The 18380-nt window shown below is 37.3% G+C and overlaps 1 protein-coding gene across 3 annotated transcripts in view; it reads right to left on the reverse strand.

Annotated features, from left to right (window-relative positions):
• The window catches only part of Cacnb4 (calcium voltage-gated channel auxiliary subunit beta 4), a 272203-nt gene that overhangs the window by 12823 nt on the left and 241000 nt on the right, over positions 1 to 18380 (reverse strand). For all 3 annotated transcript variants that reach the window (XM_042683553.1, XM_042683555.1, XM_042683554.1), the window contains 3 exons: positions 13138 to 13247; positions 10348 to 10499; positions 8505 to 8600 (listed from right to left, as the gene is read on the reverse strand). In XM_042683553.1, the coding sequence (XP_042539487.1) occupies positions 8505 to 8600; positions 10348 to 10499; positions 13138 to 13247 (358 nt within the window). The remainder of the gene's footprint in view (positions 1 to 8504; positions 8601 to 10347; positions 10500 to 13137; positions 13248 to 18380) is intronic.

Here is an 18380-nt window from a genome sequence, read left to right on the forward strand (position 1 = left end):
ACTGTTGGGTACATACCCAAAAGAGATAAGCTATCAATGTCAAAAAACAGCTTGTACCTCAACATTTATTATTATTATTAATATACATTATTATCACAAAAGCCAAAATAAGGAAAACCATATGCCCGCTGGTGGGTGAAAATGTGGTATATTTATACAATGGAATACTACTCAGCTGTAAAAAAATAACGAAATCTTGTTATTTTCATCATTTGGTCAGGGTACATTTGTATGCATGTACAGAAATGTCAATGAAACCTTGTTGTACAACTAATACATGCTAACTAAATATCATTTAAAAAGTGAAAACAGGATAATGGAATCATATCAAACTGGAACTGGATGGAACTGGAAAGCACTATGTTGTTTAAATCAAGTTAGACATAGAAAGAATATGTGTTCTCACTCATTTATGGACACTACTCAGTCAACCCTACAGAAGTATAGAATAGAATAGTGCACACTAGAGACACAGAAGGGTAAGTGTGAAGAGGACAGAAAGACATTTAAAGGGGCTTTTGGGGACAGGAGAAGCAAGGGAGGGAAGGAGAAAGAAGAAGGTAGTGTAATGGGATGATCAGTGGATGGGCGTAATCAGTGTATTATGTATGTGTATGCAAAGTATGCAAATATTAAAGTGACCCCTATGAATTTATACTAATAGATGTGCTAATGAAAATGTAAATAACAACAACAAAGAAAAAAAAGCAAGAAAGGTAAAAACAGGAAAGCAATGCCCATAGCAGAATCTTATTTGAGGTTTATATCTACTTGGCTATTTTACATCTTGTACTCTCAGTACTATAGCCACAATTACATTAGAAGCAATTTTTTTTTTAACTGTATTTTTTTGTCTTTTCTTTTTTGGTACTGGGGATTGAACCCAGGACGTTGCACTTGCTAGGCAAGCGCTTTTGCCACTGAGCTACATCCCAGCCCTAGAAGCAATTTTTTTAAAAAGCACTTCTCTTTGCCACTGGATAGAATATGCATACACCAAGTATGGCTGCTTTCTTAAGTCCAATCATTTCTTGCAAACTATGCTTTTGTATTGCTAAGAGAAAGCTATGTGGTAGAAGATGGTTTGAAATTGTTTTTAGTCTTCCAAAGACACAGTTTAAAAAAAAAGCAAATTTCAGCAGCTTCACAATGAATACTCACATGGGCATCTTATTTTCAACTGGCAAGAATTTCACACCAGTATATCTGTGATAAGTTTTCTTTCTGTTTAGGAAATAACACAGCTGCCTAGACCAGAGTGCTAACAAATCAGGAGAAGGAGCTTTAAAAAAAAAAAAAGTTACAAAAGAAACTAAAAGAAAAAAAAAATTCAATGGATTACACAAACCAGCTTTGGAGATTTTTAAAAATAAATTAAATATTTAATATTTACAAATAAATAAATAAATAGCCAAATCCTTGCCATGCCGGAGATGGTACGCAGAGAGCTATTTAATCACAAGAATCCTGGGCAATAAACAGTTCCCACTCAGTGCCACTATTGAGAACCCAGGCTAGGGGTAACAAGAGATGTTTTCAAATCACTGTCACAACCAACACCTCTGACATTCAGGATGAGATATTTTCTTCAGCTGAAGTAGGTGGAAATGGTGTGGCTGCCAAAGTAAATAAGTAGCAAAAGAGATGTCAAAACAAACTATCAAAAATTCAGGCATAGCAGGTCTCTGTTCTGGACAAGGACTTAGAGAAAAAGTAAAACTAAAGCCCTATAAATAACTAAGCATAAAAAAAAAAACATGTAGACTAGAGAACAATCATGGCAAGGAATAAATAGAAAAAAACAGAGAAATTTTGCAATGTCTTTTTCCAATACTTCATTTAACCACCTGACTGGCTCCTAATTCACAGAGTAAGATGTGACTGTCTTTCCTAGGAAAGCCAACTTAAGGTGACCAGCTCTGCTGGTCTCCCTAGGAATGGGAGACAGGGGAGGTGTCAGTGCTAAAACCTGGAAAACCCTGAGCAGATTGAAATGATCATTCACTCTTGCTGTCACAAGAGGAGATGCAGTGATTTTTAGATCCCATTCTGAGGAATGATGAAGGTTCCGTTTATTTAAATTGTTTTGGAAGAAAAGTTAGGAAGAGGAATTGTGCAAGTCATCCTTAACAGGCATGAAATATATATATATATATATATATATATATATATATATATATATATATATTACTTCATAGCTTAGAGGGGGCAACTTCATTAAGACTAAAGTTTTTATCCAGGAAGCTGTTATTGAATATTTAGAAACTCATTAAGCAGTTTCAACTTAAAGGCTTTCTTCATTGCTAAGTATTACCTAGAAAGAGGATTTAATACATACAAACTGTCTTATGTTTTTGCTTTTCTTTACATTGCTTTGTTATACACAGAGAAAACCCTGTGTGGGACATCCTTCCTATTTCTAAGTGGAGAAAAGAGGTAATATGGGTTTGTACACTTCATCTCTCTGTGACTAGAACACGGAGACTGAAACTGTCACCATTGAAAAGAATGATTCGTCTACTGTTCAGTAAAATAAAATGGCTGAATAGCGTAATACACAATGCTAATTATAAGACAGTCAGTCAATGTTCCTTTTATTTTCAAATTGCAAATATACGCTTTATTAAATATTTATATATTAAATATATTTATATAAGTGTATTTTTTCTTAATTGTTCAGAGTCAGCTGCACAGATTTGGAGACCATAGAATTTCTACAACAAGTGGCACACAAGTCAGTATTCACTGTGGGGGTTCTTTGAATTATGATTCAACATGCACTAGTTTTTCAGTGTTGTGTAGATAAGTGAAGCTTAGCACTCATTTACTCAATGAGCTTTTCTAATGCTGAAGCTGGCCTTGATTATATATACACAAATGCATTTATATAAATATTTATATATTACATATATTGTTGTTGTAACCAGCATATGGGTGTATGTGACTATCCATCTATCTACCTATCTATGTAAAGTTTTTGAAGTCTTGAGTACTTAACTCACTGGTCAGATGGTGATAAGAAACTTGATTTTAAGTTAAAGGTTTTTGTTTTGTTTTAAAGATCATGGTTGTCTTATAGGGCTAAAGGAATATTGACTAATACTGTGGGGCTTTAGCAATTGGTTTCAGGGAGTTTCCACTTAATGAGCTCACCAGGAAAACACTAAAGTCTCACCACTAATTGATAGGGAGCAATTAGTGACTTTGATTCCTTCCACTTCATCTCTTATGACATTCATTCTGAATGAATGCCTGAATGAATGAATGAATGTCATGTTCTCCCCACACACTTCTATCCTGTCCATGTCTTATCAAATAACACTTACCAGTGTTATCTGCAGAAAAGGCACATAGTGTTTTTAAGTCCATACCCACAACACCTTATATCATAGCACTGGAAGGATAGAACTGTCCTGACCTCTCTCTGTCCTTAATGGGTGCCCAGAAATGGTACATAATTTCCCTTCATCTAAGAGAAACTGAATTTCATGTGGCTTTGTTTCCTGAAGGGACCAAGTGAAATGAATTACTCCTTTTTTTCAAAATGCACCAATAGGGAGAGCACTTTAGATAGGTAAGTGAATGAATCCACAAGATTGTCAATAGTTTAAGTAAAATTCCTTGAAAGGGAGAGTGGAAAATCACAACCGTGATGATTAGAAACTAGGCACCCTCATTCTTTCATTCCCTACAGAGCTCTTGCATTTAATAGAATAAATCTGAGTCCTTTCATCATTGACAAGTGAAGCAGGCTAGAAGAGAGCAACTATGGTTACTGTAATGTTAGTTTTCAAGGCTGTCCTTGAGCTGGATTCCCCTCTTGCAGAAAGAGCGATCAATGTCATTTTATGCACACAAAAAGCCATCACCCAGCTCAGAGAGCCACAGGACCAGCATTTGGTAACACAAGCCAGCTTGTAGCTAAGCAGGATTAAAGGATTACATTTCATTTATATATTCAATTGTCTATCTGCTTTTCTCACTGTGCATTATGCAGCTCTTGTTACCATAGTACTGGGGCAATGTGAACTTGGCCTTCTTAAAATGCACCACTCTCAACTTGTCTGAAGAGAAAAATGTACCAGAACCTGGTAGAAACCAAACAAATTTACAATTATGGTGCATAGATGGTATGGTAAAGCACCATCAATCTGCTCATATTAAGAAACAGTGCATGAGATAGACCTATGGGGCTCAATTCTTTAGGCTAATTTTCCTTCTGCATCCTAGCAGTCCACCCTCCCAGCCATTAAAAATGGTCACAAAGTCATTGATATTGTCTCCTTACCTTGAGATGAGGGTTATGTCCCTCTGCTTGGATGTGGGCAGTCTCTCTTATTATTTTGATGAGGAGAATACTGTGGAAATAATGCTTAGTTGGTATCTAAGTCTAGGTCTTAAGAGATTGGATGCTTGTTCTATTCCTATGGAAGAGACCTCAGGAAAAAGCCTGAGAAGAGCTGGATGGGTCCCCCTAAATACTCGCAAGTGGTCGCTTGAAGTCACTATGTTAAGGACATAGTAATAGATAACAACTTGTCCTAGAGCAATGGTAGCAATTTCTTTTAGCTAGCTAAATTAGGTCTGCCTCCTGCTTCTACAGAGCTTGGCTGGATCACAGCTACTTCCATTGTTTCCAAATTGTCTATGGCTGTTCAAAGGTACTGAGTGACTTTACAAAGAGACCACTTGGCTCACAAACCTAAAATGTTTACTAACTGTCTCTTTGCTCAAAAATATACTGACTCCTCTCTTAGAAAAAGACTTTCTTGACCTGGAAAAAACTATATTGAGTCCAAGAGAGGCAAAGGATGAGTTTTTTTCTCTTATAAACTTGTAAGTACATTGGGTGGTATGAAAGCGTATACAAATGTATTAACTGAAATATGGTAGATTCAAGGAAGAACTCAATAGGGAAAGTCAAAGTTCAGCAAAACAAGACAACAACAGGGAGTGGGCATTCAAAAGGGGTGTTGTGGGGTCAAAGGGAAAGAGGGATAAGAAGAGGGAAAGAATGCATATATATCCTAGAAAATGAAGAAGAGTTGTGAAGGAATGGGTAGGGGAGGAATAGGTGAGAATGTTCAAAGGGTGACACTGATCCAGACATATTGTATTCATAAACTGCTTTGTAAATAAATTCTTTTGTATAACTACTTACTGATCATAAAAATGTTTAAAAAGAATATTTAGAAAAAAGCCTCTTCTATCAAACCTATTATTCCGTCTCCAGGACAATATTCAATCACTAACCTATTGCTTCACCATGGACAGTCTCACTAGACTAGGACACAAAGATCTTATGCTGATTTGGAGCAAAGCATATCATCTTTGGAAAGCCAGCTTCCTCATTTGTAAAATGAGGAGACTGGACTGGATCAGACTTTCCCTTGAAGAGTTCCATGAAACATTAACCCTCTAGGATGCTCTGTGGAAAAGCACATCTGTAGTGCCCTATAGAGGAAGCAACTCAAGCTGCCTACTTTAATGGGAAGATCAAATGCACATTAGCATGGTCAAGCTTCTGCAGTAAAGAAACCAGACCCTTGTTTACCTAAGTGTTTTCTCAGATGTTTTTGACTTCAGGGCTTTTTTTCCAAACCACTTGCTGTCATTATAGCAAATCCAAATTGCAAACACACATACTTTAGGAAACTCTATATTGGGTGATCTTTGCAGTCTCTGTTTTGATCCAACAGTCCCCAAGTCTCTTGAACTCATTCATGTAACTACAAAGCATTTAACTTTCCCCCACTGTTCTTGTAGCTGTCCCTTCCAGAAACTGTTGCCTTTAACGTCTTTGTGATCGGATTTTACTGGTCCCTGTCAGGAAAATCTGCTGACTTCTCAGACTAAAGATGCAACAGCTGGCTAATGAAGCAAGTTACAAATTTCCCTAAAGGAGCTAAAATGACACGGTGATAATCAAGCTTTGGATGACAATTATAATTGTGGACTTGAAGTAAAGGGACAAATTCAGACACATTTGTAAACTACCACTGACTTTTTCTTTTTTTTGGGGGGGGGGTCCAGTCGTGGGGCCTGAACTCTGGGCCTGGGTGCTGTTCCTCAGCTCTTCAGCTCAAGGCTAGTGCTCTACCACTTGAGCCACAGCACCACTTCTGGCTTTTTTCTTTTTGCTTCTGTGGTGCTGAGGAATTGAACCCAGGGCCTCAGGCATGCAAGGCAAGCGATCTACCACTGAGCCAACTTCCCAGCCCTACTACTGACTTTTATAATCTGAAATTTTTTTCTCCACACCAGAAATGCTATGTATGAAATATGAAATGTGTAGAAAATGTTAAGTATCAAGTAATTTCACCTGGGTAGACTGCTTGGTTAAAATGCCATGTTACCTGACCCGTTATACAAAACAAGGAAGTATTTATCCTGCTCAGATAATAACAGGGCAAGGCTGCCCTCCAGTATGTTTGGCTGGTGGAGATGCTGGGCCTGGGGACAAGTGTTAAAGTTGATTACAGTACTGCTTGTATGTATTTTAAGTATATATTTGTCTCCAGCATTTCAGAAGTAACAAGTTTGTATCAAGTCTCTTAACAGCTAAAATACCTCAGGAATAATAGGACATAGGTACTTTCCTTCTAGTAATTATTAGGAATACATATTAATAAACTCATTTTCTCCAATAAATCTTCTACACATGTATTTCCATTTGGGTTCTGCTACCTAGAATACCAAACTGATATAAATATTTACCAGATCATCCTAAACATTGGAAATGATAGCATAGTTCTTGGCGTTGGGGAGCTGGATAATAAAAGTTTGTTCTCCTTCAGCTGTGATATGTCGTAGGGTCAGGAGCTGGGTGACACATTCTTTTAAAGTCATACAGGGCTTAAATTAAATATTCCACTGTGTAAGTGGACTCTTTGGGGTCAATATGATGATAAACTTCTTAACACAGAAGGATCCAAGCTATGGGAATTATCTGCAGGATAGCTAACCAGGTGTGGGGGGGGGTGGGGAGGAGGGTAAGTGAAATTGAGAGGAGAAAAATGGCCATATATATTTAGATCTAATTTAATTAGCTATCAGAGATCAAGAAATCCCTTAAGCTTTCTGTTTTCATTTGCCTCAATTATCAAATGTGAATTATGTGAATTATGTAGTCTATTTTATTAGGTAACTGTGAAGATTACAGATCATCTCTGTAAAACAACTACAACATCGTCTGTAAGTATCTAACGAGAGGATGAATTATTACTCCTCTTGCCTGAACATCTTTTCATTCATGAAGCATTCAACACATGTTTATTATATGGGCCCACAATAACCAAAAAGTAAAGTACAACAGTGAATGGAAGAGGCCCTGGTCCTCACAGAATCCAACTGGTCAGGCATGGCATGGTGCAGAGAGTGCCTGGTAATGACAACAGAAACAAACTCTTAGTACATCTTGTAGGCATTATTAGAAATTCTTCCACATATACTCACTCCTTGAATCCTTACACCAGCCCCACGAAGGCAGGAATTTGCCCAAGATAGCATAATTATTGTGTATTTAAACCTAACTCTATAGCTCAGAATCTGTGCTTTTATTAGATAGGTTGTATTGCCTCTCTGAAATGTTTGGGTTTTATGCTTCCAAAGAGCATCAATGATCCTTACACAAATATCTATTTAAAAAATGGTGAATCAACTTGAGTAAAAAAAAAAACAAAATGAAACAATTATTTCTTTCAGCAAAACAGAAGCATGGAAACAGTAAGTCAACTAAACAAGTGGAGTCTGGCTAGCCACTAGTAACCCTATGCTCTGTTTCACCTCCCCTGGCCCCTACCCAGCAGCACTAGGAGAAGAGTTGTTTGAGAACAGTTTTTCATTACTCACTCTGACCCATTCATCTGATATAACCACAGGGCTTCTCTAGTAATCTTCTGTGTTGCCAGACTCTTCTGGCAGAAAAGTTAAAGGGAAGCCAATCTGGCATATTTTATTTTGTTCTTTTCTTAAAACTGTTCATATAGCTGGGCACTAGTTGCTCACATCTGTAATCCTAGCTATTCAGGAGGCTGAGATCTGAGAGTGATGGTGGTTCAAGCCCAGCCAGGGAAGACAAGCCCATGAGAGTCATATCTCCAATTAGCCAACACAGAGCTGGAAGTAGAGGTGTGGTTTAAGTGGTAGAGTGTCAGCCTTGAGCAAAAAAACCATGCAAGAACTTGAGGCCCTGAGTTCAAGCCCCAGTACTGACACACATACACACACACAACTCACCACATGACTGAATGCTATACACTACGTGATTTGCTGTGTGTTTACAGGAAGGAAAGCAGGTATTATACATTTAGGTCATTTATTACAAGGCAGACTGATGCCTGAGCCCCACCAACATGTAAGCAGCAGCTTGTTCCAAGGAGTTCTTTAGATTTACATCAACAGACCACCATCACCATAATTCTAGTGCAATAACACTAATAAGAAAATCATCTCCCTCTTCTAGCTAGCCAAGGATGATGAAAACTAAAAATGGTTCTACTTACAGGAGGGCATTGTGCAAGTTTATCAGCTGCCACCAGTTGAACGTTCAAGTGTTTACTTTGGGATTTTCCTCTAGATTTAATCAGCCGCTGTAAAACCTGATTGAAGAGGACATAAACCCCAGGCATTGTCAATGAGTAGAAAGAAAAACCAAATAAACAAAGATCTTTTTATGCTCTGCTTAGCCCTGAGGATTAGTAAAGAGAAAATACAATGTGAGAAACCATATACTATATAAATCCTAAAATGATGTCATCCATTTACATTGGTTTGTGTACTAGCTTCGATAGATATAGTCATCCTATTCTAGCTTATTGTAAGGGCTTAGGAAGATATTGAGTTCCCACTTCAGATTTTGAAATCCCTTCAAGTTTCAGAAAGTCCTAACAAAGTGAACAGGCTGCTCTGCACCAGATCACTTACGTTGGGTAATATTTTGATATTACTCTATTGAGTAATATTTTGGCTCACTTCCTCCATGTCAGATAAATATCAAAGTCAGTTTTTATTGTGGCTCTTTTTCTCACTAATAATTGAGACATTCCAGTTTACTTCTACATGAGTCATGATTATACATCTAGGCAAAACATTTACATTGGTACACTCTTACAACTAGGCCAGCAATGTATTTATCTGTGTCTTCTGTTCACTGCTGTAGCTACACTTGGCCATATATACTTCTCTTTAACTTTTTTTCCTTAAGCTGAACCCAGGCCTTTTCCTCCTAAGCAGTGCTAGTCTATGAATACAGGGGTCTATGACAGTCCTGTCCCCCACTCTTCAGTCACTACAGCCTCTGAGCAGTGGAGGGCCTGAACCACCTCCTCCACTGCAGTGGAGGGTGCTTGAGTCCCTAACACCAGGTAATTTTAATATATGCTACTAATTTCCCAAAGGTGCTTGTTAGTCAGGATTCCCAAGGTCAAAGATGCAGTGCCTGTAGAGATGGCAGATTGAGAACCTTTTAGGAGGGAGAAGGAGACACAGCTTCTTTGAGCTTCCTCTACCAGCAACAGATTAGTGCTCTGGTAGGGAGTTTAATTTCCATTTAAACAAATAAAAGTACATTCAAAGAGATACTGAAATTGATCCTTAATAGTTTCAGAGGTATCTAGTTTACATTAAATTTTTAGAACATTATCAGTTTATAAATAAAAAGTCATTCAGATCAAGAGGCCAATCTGGGACTATCTCACATCTGCTTTTCTCTCTCCAGTGGCCTAAGATTTATGGCAAATGGTGCTTATCTCAGAGGAAGTAAATTTCAAAAAGAACCCAATAGTAACACAAATGTCAAGGTCTATAATATTTCCATGTGAGATATTTTCATAGTGATATTTCATTCAATATAGCATACATATAGATACTTTCTTGAGCTATATGATTTCCCCACTGGAGAAATTCAAGAATTGATATTATCCAAGAAATTTACCAAGATAGAACCTACAGTCTATGAAAGACCAGAGTCTAGTCTATCTTGTCCTTTAAATTTTTTAATACCTTTTTTTAATTGTAAAAATACTGTATATAGGGGTTACAGTTACATGAGCAAGGTAATGAGTAAATTTCCTGTCAAGCATTGCTACCTCCTCCTTTGGTTTTCCCCTATTTTGTTTCTATTATATACTTATATAAGTGTTTGTCTGGGGAACCACAATGGACAGTGAACTTCTTGAAGGAACTAACTATTCTTTATTTGCTATCTCAAAATTCCTAGAACCCAAACACTGTTTTCAAATGTACTCATTAACAAAATCACACTAAGATGTTTTTCTTGTTCACTAAGCCAAGAATACTTCAAAGGAAATATGCTTCTAATTGTTAAGGAAGCAATGAGTTGATTACCTTTGGAGATGAGACTTTTACATGAACAATAATTGGTGCTAAGGAAGTCTTTATGAGTTGTGCTGGGTGATTGATGGTGTCTGCATCCAGAACAACCAGCTGCAAAGATCTTGCCAGTTCAAAGATTCTTTCAATTTCACTTTGCACTTCGGCTAAAGGAGAATACAATAAGTAACAGATACTGGCTATTCCCATTATAATTTATGTTAAAAAGAAATAGAATGCCTTCCAGATATGTTTATCTACGTTGTAAATACAATGTGTTTTTGAAATGTTATTGTTCTAATTTAAAGTCTTTTCTCATGACAGAGATAGATTGCATTTTGTACAAGAAACAACACAGTTGGTAGAAACTTGAGATAGCTCTTTTGACTTGTTTCTTATATTCAACCTAACATATAGCTAACATATATATACACTCAGCCTAATAGATGGTGATACTTTTTTGTTGTTTTTGATTGTTGCTTTATTCTAAAGGACTTTCATTTTAACTGTGGCGTCAGAAACTACATTTAGGAAACAGCCAAAATACATATGTAAAACATCATCAAATTACACGTAAGTATTTCCATATCAGCAAGTTACACATTAATATCATATAGATAAGATTTTGAAAATTATCTACAACTCACTTGTTTTCACTGTTATGTACACCTCTGTACGCCTACCAAACTGTTCTAGTTTCCTCTAGCACATCATCAGATCTGAACTACATCAGTGGAGTTTTCCAAGGGATAACTATTTTCTTTGTTCTTTTTGGGAAAAACAGCTAAAGCTAATTTTATTAAAATGATACAGTTCATCTAGATGCAAATCAATCTGGCTGACTATAATAGCCAATCCAGCCTTCTCAGCATTTTTTTTTTTTTTTTTTTTGAGACAAGGTTTCCTATGTAGATCAGGTTGACTTTGAACTTCTGATCTTCCAGCCATAGCCGCTTAAATGCTGAAATTACATGAATACATCCCCACACTCAGCCAGTTACTTTTCTTTTTAAGGAAAACATGTGACCAAAAGATATTCTTATTTTCTGAAACTTGTAAACTCTTTCATCATGCCTGTATTTGTTAGGCCCTGTACAAAGCAAATTAGACTATTTTGTATTCAGAAATATGACTTCCATTTCAGTTTTTTACTTATCTTTATGACTACAGGTATGAATTAATAATGTTTTAGTCAGGTCCAAAGTACACATAGTAGGAAAAATTATGAAATACAATGTTGAGCAAGGATAATGTTGCTCTAAATAGTCTCATGGAAAGGGCATACATCTGAAATTCTCATGATTTTCTTTGCTTATCTAGTACAAATTCAAGTTTGCATCAGCCACCAAAAAATTCTTCCTTCTTTAACCAAAACAATTGACAGGTATTGAGCATCATAAATATTAAGGATTATCATATAACTCTATTGAGAGAGGAACTTTTCATAATAGCAAAAAAATTTATTTCCCATAAAACTCACACATGTCTAATGCATAATTATTAGAAGTATGAATTCAAAGAGTCAACATATCAATTATTTTCCATGTTATCCAATAGCAGTGGCTATTTGTAGGGTTATTTGCTAGCTTCTTCTGCAATTACATTCTACATTTGTTAGTAATAATAAACATGAGCTCCCCTCCCTTTGCTGACATGTCATCTGGGCCTTAGTTGCTCTGAACCAGCAAGGAGGTTACATGTGGTTTCTGCCAGGAGAGGATGTGCACACCCACTGCTTAACCAACACAAACCCTTGGGCAATGGCACTCTGGCATAAACACTGGGTACAGCAAGCCATGAGGCCACAGAGGGCTACATTACATACTAGCGTGAGGCCTAGTAGTAAAATCATATGTATGGGTATCTAGATTATAAGGAAGAAACTACAGATTCAAAGAAGAGAAAGGCATGTATTATCTACACAGCTCATTTTCTTCAAGGAACTAAAACCCCCTCAATCAAACTAATTACAGCTACCCAGACTGATCTGCAGAATGGTCGAGGATGAATACAATCCATAAGCAGCATGAGTTCGGTGCTGTCCACAGACCCTCTCAACCACGGCCTTTTATTCTTCTCTATTATGGTGAATCTTATGATGTTTTCTGATAAGTGTCCTTGAAAAGATGGGTTTAAATTTCCTGCTGTTAGTAATGGTGGGCACCATTTTCACTTAAAGGTATGACTATTCTGTGTACCACTAGCTAGCAACAGTAAGAAAACCATCACCTAACTCTTCTAAAGATGGGAGGAGGCTGAGTACCTCATTTCCTTTCATGCCAGCTGTGACTCAGGTATGACAGATATCATTAACCTCATAGAGAAGCTTAGGTGAAGCAGTTTCACACAGTTAGCAACAGACTAGGCAAACCCATGGAGGATTCCTCCTAGCAGATGACTAATTAGCTAATTGATGACAGAGAGAGAGAGAAAGAGAGAGAGAGACAGAGACAGAGGGAGAGACAGAGACAGAGGGAGAGACAGAAGAAGGGAGAAAGAAGGAGGAAGAGGGAGAAGAAGAGGAGGGAGAAAGAAGGAGGAAGAGGGAGAAGTAGGAGAGGAGGAGAGGAGGAGAGGGGGAGAGAGGAAGGGGGAGAGAGGTAGGGAGATGAAGGAAGCAGGAGAGACAGAGCAGGCTCTGGCTGCTGCAGGATTCTGCTCCTTTCCCATCCCTGGATAGCATTCTCTACAGTTATACACACTTTACTGTGCAGAACAAGGAGCAAATTAGAAAGGACATTCATAAACATATGCATCCCAGCCAGAAAGCACAGCTTGGAGAAGAGTCATATTTGAGCATCTTACCTAAGCTGGATCTGGTGTTCGAACGTTCAATTATTGCTCTCTTGCTGGGATTATTTAGGACAGACCTCTTAGCAAGAGAAATGTCAGCTGTCACTCTTGTTATTGATATCCTATGAATATAAACACAGAACAGAACAAGCCAGTTAAAATGTTACTGGGCTCTCCAAATGATTTATAATCATAGTACTTAATAAACCACTTATTATACTGTGAGACCACAGTATAATAAGCATTGGCCACAAGTATTTTAAACAAGCTTTGGCTAGTATTAAAATTCCAGTGGAGCAAATGAAGGAAGGGTTTTGGCTATTTAACTGAAAATCTATTCCAATAAAAATGTGCTTCCTGCTTTACGGCTTGTCTAGCAAAATTCCCTTCATAATGTCTACCACACTGGAAGGGAATCAAAACATGAATAAACCATGCTCTTTCTAGGAAGCAGCAATACAGTTTCCTCATAATTCACAGCTGATTTGCTCTTGAAAAAGACCTTCAGGAACTACAAAGGCTCTGTCCCAGCATTTCAATGCTGCTGGCCAATGGGGTAACTCTCTTTATTTTGATCATCAAAGACAATCAACCAATTAGTGGCTGTTTCATTCCTTATGCTTAAATGTTAATTCATGATAGATGGAGTATTTATCCTCAGTTCCAAAAGGAGACTTCATTTTGGATCTGGGAAGACAAAAGAGTATGCAAAATATGGTCCTCTTTCTGCAGCTACATAATTCTTCAGCATACTTGTATATAACTTTCCATATGGCCACATATGGTGAGCAATCCTAAAACACTACAGGTGAGAGCAAATGAGAACCATGCCAAAATTTTAGTAAGTATAAAAGAAAAGAATAGGTAGTAAATAGAGAACTATTTGAACATGACTTATGCAATAAGACCACCTGGAATTTACAGTTTTAAAACCATTTTAAATTGGGATTGCTACCATCTATCTCCCTGTTGAATTCAAAGCTCGCTTTTCTTTCTGGACCAGTTACCGCTATCCTAATCCCTTTCCCAGTTCTCATCTTCACAGCATGGCAGAATTTTTCAAATGGGGACAAGGAAAGTAGCACTGCTTCTTGTTAATATTCAATGAGAATTCCCTCCTTTTCACGTCCAAACTCCTTTGGGGGTTAGAGCAGTGAGGAGGGGAGATTAACCTCAAATCTCCATATATAAGCCAAATCCTCAACTGCAAATAAACCATCTTGGCCTTGCTCTGTGGATTTAAATCACAATGAAGTTGGATGAGTGCTATTTTGGGGTCTCTTTTCTCAGATAATTCAGTTTAGAACCATGGATCTCATAGGGGGCTAGTTTTCTTGCTAAATAGGGTTTGTGTTCTTTTTATTGTGTTTCTGGATTTATTGTTCGTTTTAAGAGTAAGCTACCAGATAAAAAACATCCTGAATATGCAGAACAACCCAAATATGAGATTGTAGACATGTTTGCTTGGCTTATAGACAAAATCCAATATGTTTTTTTTTAAGTTTCAGATGGAGTCCCACTACATAGTCCAGAATGGCCTTGAACTTGAGATCCCTAGCCTCAGCTTCCAAGTGTTATGATTACAAGTATATACTACCATTTCCAGATATCAACTGTTTAGAATAATAGTTTCTGCATCAAGGAAAGTCAAATTTTCTAGCTCTATATAAATCAATCAATGAATGTTGCTTCTAAAAATGTGAAAGGGTTGTGGGTTTTCTTATTTCTGAGTTACAAAAGCACTTTTACAAAGCCATTTTCAAACACAACTAAAGTTTTTAAAAATAAAGAAAAAAATGCTTCATAAGTTAAAAGTAGAGAAAAGAGAGGGCATGTAATCCTAGCTACTCAGGAGGCTGAGATCTGAGGAGGACAGTTCAAAGCCATCCTGAGCAGGAAAGTCTGCTCCAATTAACCAATAAAAAGATGGAAGTAGAGCTGTGGCTCAAGTGGTAGAGCACTAGCCTTGAGCACAACAGTTCAAAGACACTACCCAGGCCCTGAGTTCAAGGACTGGCACAAAAAAAAAGGAGAAAGGATATAGAACATAAATGCTTCTTTTTTCTTATTTTATTTGCTAACACACATGTATAAAGCAGAGCTTTGTCCTAGAAACCTTTCTCTAAGAGAAAATGGAAGTTTCTCTCACAAAGATGCTTACTATCATTAAAATCAGTCACCAACCCCCAAACTCTTCTTTTGTAGGAAGGCTCCCGCCAAGACAATTACATTATCAAATGTTTTTGTAAAAATACATTTTCTACTTCTTTTTTTGGCTATACTTATCTCCTCTGGTAGACACCATACATCTCTCAAAAGTTTGACATGAATCTCTAAAAAGTTCTCTCGGAAAACTATCTGTGGCAGAGTGTTAATCGTTAATGGCCAGAAGTTGAACGACTAAAAGGAATCTAGTTCTCCAACAGACTTGGTGTAGTGGTGAATATCATTGAAAGCTAGCAAAAAAAAGAATTTCTGATTGCAGTAAATCTGAAATCCAACTGCTGCTTATGTCTACTTTGGAATATATCTTTTTTTTTTTTAATCAGTACTGAGGTGTGAACTCAGGGCTGAGAGCTTACAAGGGAGATGCTAAGCCATACTTCAAGACCTGTTTGGGGCTGGTTATTTTTAATATATAGTCTCACTTCCCACCTGGGATCACACCTAGAACATGATCCACCTATTGCAAGCTTCCCAGCATTTCTGGAATGACAGGAATGTGTCATCACATCCAACTCCTCTGTTATTTTGGCGTCTCATGGACTTTCTGCCTTGATCTGAAGTCCTCCTATTCTTACCCTTACAATAACTAGGATTAGAGAATGAGCCACCCTCACCCAGCTGGAATTCATCTTAATTGCTGTCATCCATGGCTGTGACTAGTTTTCTGTGCTTTTTTTCAATGAAAAGATACTACTTTGGGTCATGACACATGCATTCAAAAATAGTTACTTCCATGTTGGTAATATAACAAAAAATGCTCTTCTACTCCTTGTTTGCTACATTTAATAAGAAGCCCATTCACTTTAATATTTAAAAAAATTCCAAGCTTTAATAGGGAAGTGTTTTAAAAAACGTAACAGTAAACTGTCACTAGGATAGGGATGAAAGGCACAGGAGGATTGTGGATTTCCCTGGCTCTTAGCATGATCAGGGACATCTCACACCACCTTTTGGGCCTCCATGTCCTAATCAATAAAATGATGAGAGTAGATGTGTCATAACTATCTCATGAGTTAATACTAGGAACAAACATATAAAGAGCTTTCTTAAATAACTAATTATTCTTGTCTACATTGAAAGATACATCAACTTGAAGGAGTTTTTCTTTTAACCTAGCCTTAATAGCGAGCAGCTTACTATAAACTATAGATGAGTAAATTACATCAGTTATGATATAATTAAAATCTACTAATTTAAACATTCAAGTTTGACATAAAAGTCTATGACTAAGGCGGCATTTGAATAGACAATAGTAAAGGGAGATGATAGGATTACAAAACATTTGCAATTACAAATGGCTTTGCTTGGCCTGGCTTCTTTGTGACACCATCAATGGATTCCATTTCCTGGTATAATAAACAGTGTACTCTCTCAGAGTATCTCCCCAACTTGCATCCTGAGCTTCTCTTTCAATTTTTTTCTCAATATCCCCCCCTTCTTTATTGTTTTTGTCATGTTCCCCAACTGCTGTCTTTAAGTTTAGAATTCTATTTCTTTAGGCTTCATGGTATTCATTTAGGATTTTAAGTCATGATCACATGAGTTACAAAGTGTCTGATAAATGCCAGAGAACTGATCTGGTCTAGCTGTCAAAATGTCTAAACTGATTTGAAGTGATTGACATTGGTCACCAAACACTAATTGCTTTGAGTGCTTGCAGGTCGATCTAAGAATATTAGACTAAATCAGCTGAACAAGCTGGATCCTTCCATCTGGGTGGTATGCTATGAAGAGAGTTGTTCCTCTCCATAGGACACTCACTGTCCTCAACCAGGCTGACTGCCAGTATAACACACTGCTGGGCCCACTTCAGCTACAGTCTGCATGCAGTCACCCTCACTAAGGTGGATATTCATGCATAGAGCATCCTGCAGGAGCTTCTTCATAGTAGGCTCCACAATAGGTGCTACAGCAATAAAACGGTATAATTAAATAGATTTAGATGGACTCAAACACTTCGAAAGTGTCATAGAAGGTTACCTACATTTATGATTTGGGAAAAGCCAAACATTTGAACTTTCCTTCACTGAATTAATTCCTAAACAAGATCTGAAAATTTGTGTCAAATTAGAAAGCCTGCTGTTTAATGGATTTCTTCTTTGTTCTCTCTGAAAAAAATAGTAAGACTTCCAACTATTTTGTCTAACTGACTGCATCTGCAGCCAATGAAGAACTGAATAGGTTCTTCCATTACACACACTGTTTATGCTCTATTACTGAACGAAAGCCTTCTGTGTAATTGTTCTCTTGGATAGTTTCAATTAAAGAATGTGTGTTGTTTTCTCTCCTTTCATTAATTGGCGCAACACAAGGCAGCAGACTGTCTTATCTCAAAAAATAAGGCCAACTGCCCATGCAGGAGACACAAGTCAGTAGTAAGCTACAAGACAATCTCTTCATCCTTCTCCAGATCTCCACATACACATTCACCAACAAATTCATTGTTTACTCTGCTGCCTGCCCTCTCATTATTTATTATTTAAAAGCATTCTCCTACCCTCACACTTAATATCTGTTTGTCTCCAGTTCTGCTTGTGTTTCAGATCTCTTCAGGTCTGTCTCGATCTCCAGCTTACTATATTTGCTGCCCTCTAGTTTCCCTGGCAGTTCATGTTACTAGACACCATGACTATTGACATAAAATTTTAATTCTCTTTCTAGTAAAACTAACTTCAAAAACATGTGTACAGTGACTGGTCCAGGTGATCCTACTTAATTCAAAAGAACTTTTGACTACTACAGTGAAATGAGTTGCCTCTTTCTGGATCTCACAATTGAAGAAACCTCAGATTGTTCATTCTTGATGCCAGTAATTAAGTCACTCACTTTCCCTTTGTTAAATTACCTGAAATCCTTTCTTCTTTTCCATCAGTCCTATCTTCCAAACTTAAAAAAAAAACCAGTTTATAGATCTGCTGTGTATAGACCAAAACAATCTAACACACTTGTTGGCTCTGATGTTCAAATCAATGGTTGACCTGAGGCCACAGCATGAAGCATCATTCAGAACAGCCTTTGATAAAGACATG

This window comes from Dipodomys spectabilis, unplaced genomic scaffold (assembly GCF_019054845.1).
Source record: "Dipodomys spectabilis isolate Male_0828 unplaced genomic scaffold, ASM1905484v1 ptg000081l, whole genome shotgun sequence".
NCBI classification, from domain to species: domain Eukaryota; kingdom Metazoa; phylum Chordata; class Mammalia; order Rodentia; family Heteromyidae; genus Dipodomys; species Dipodomys spectabilis.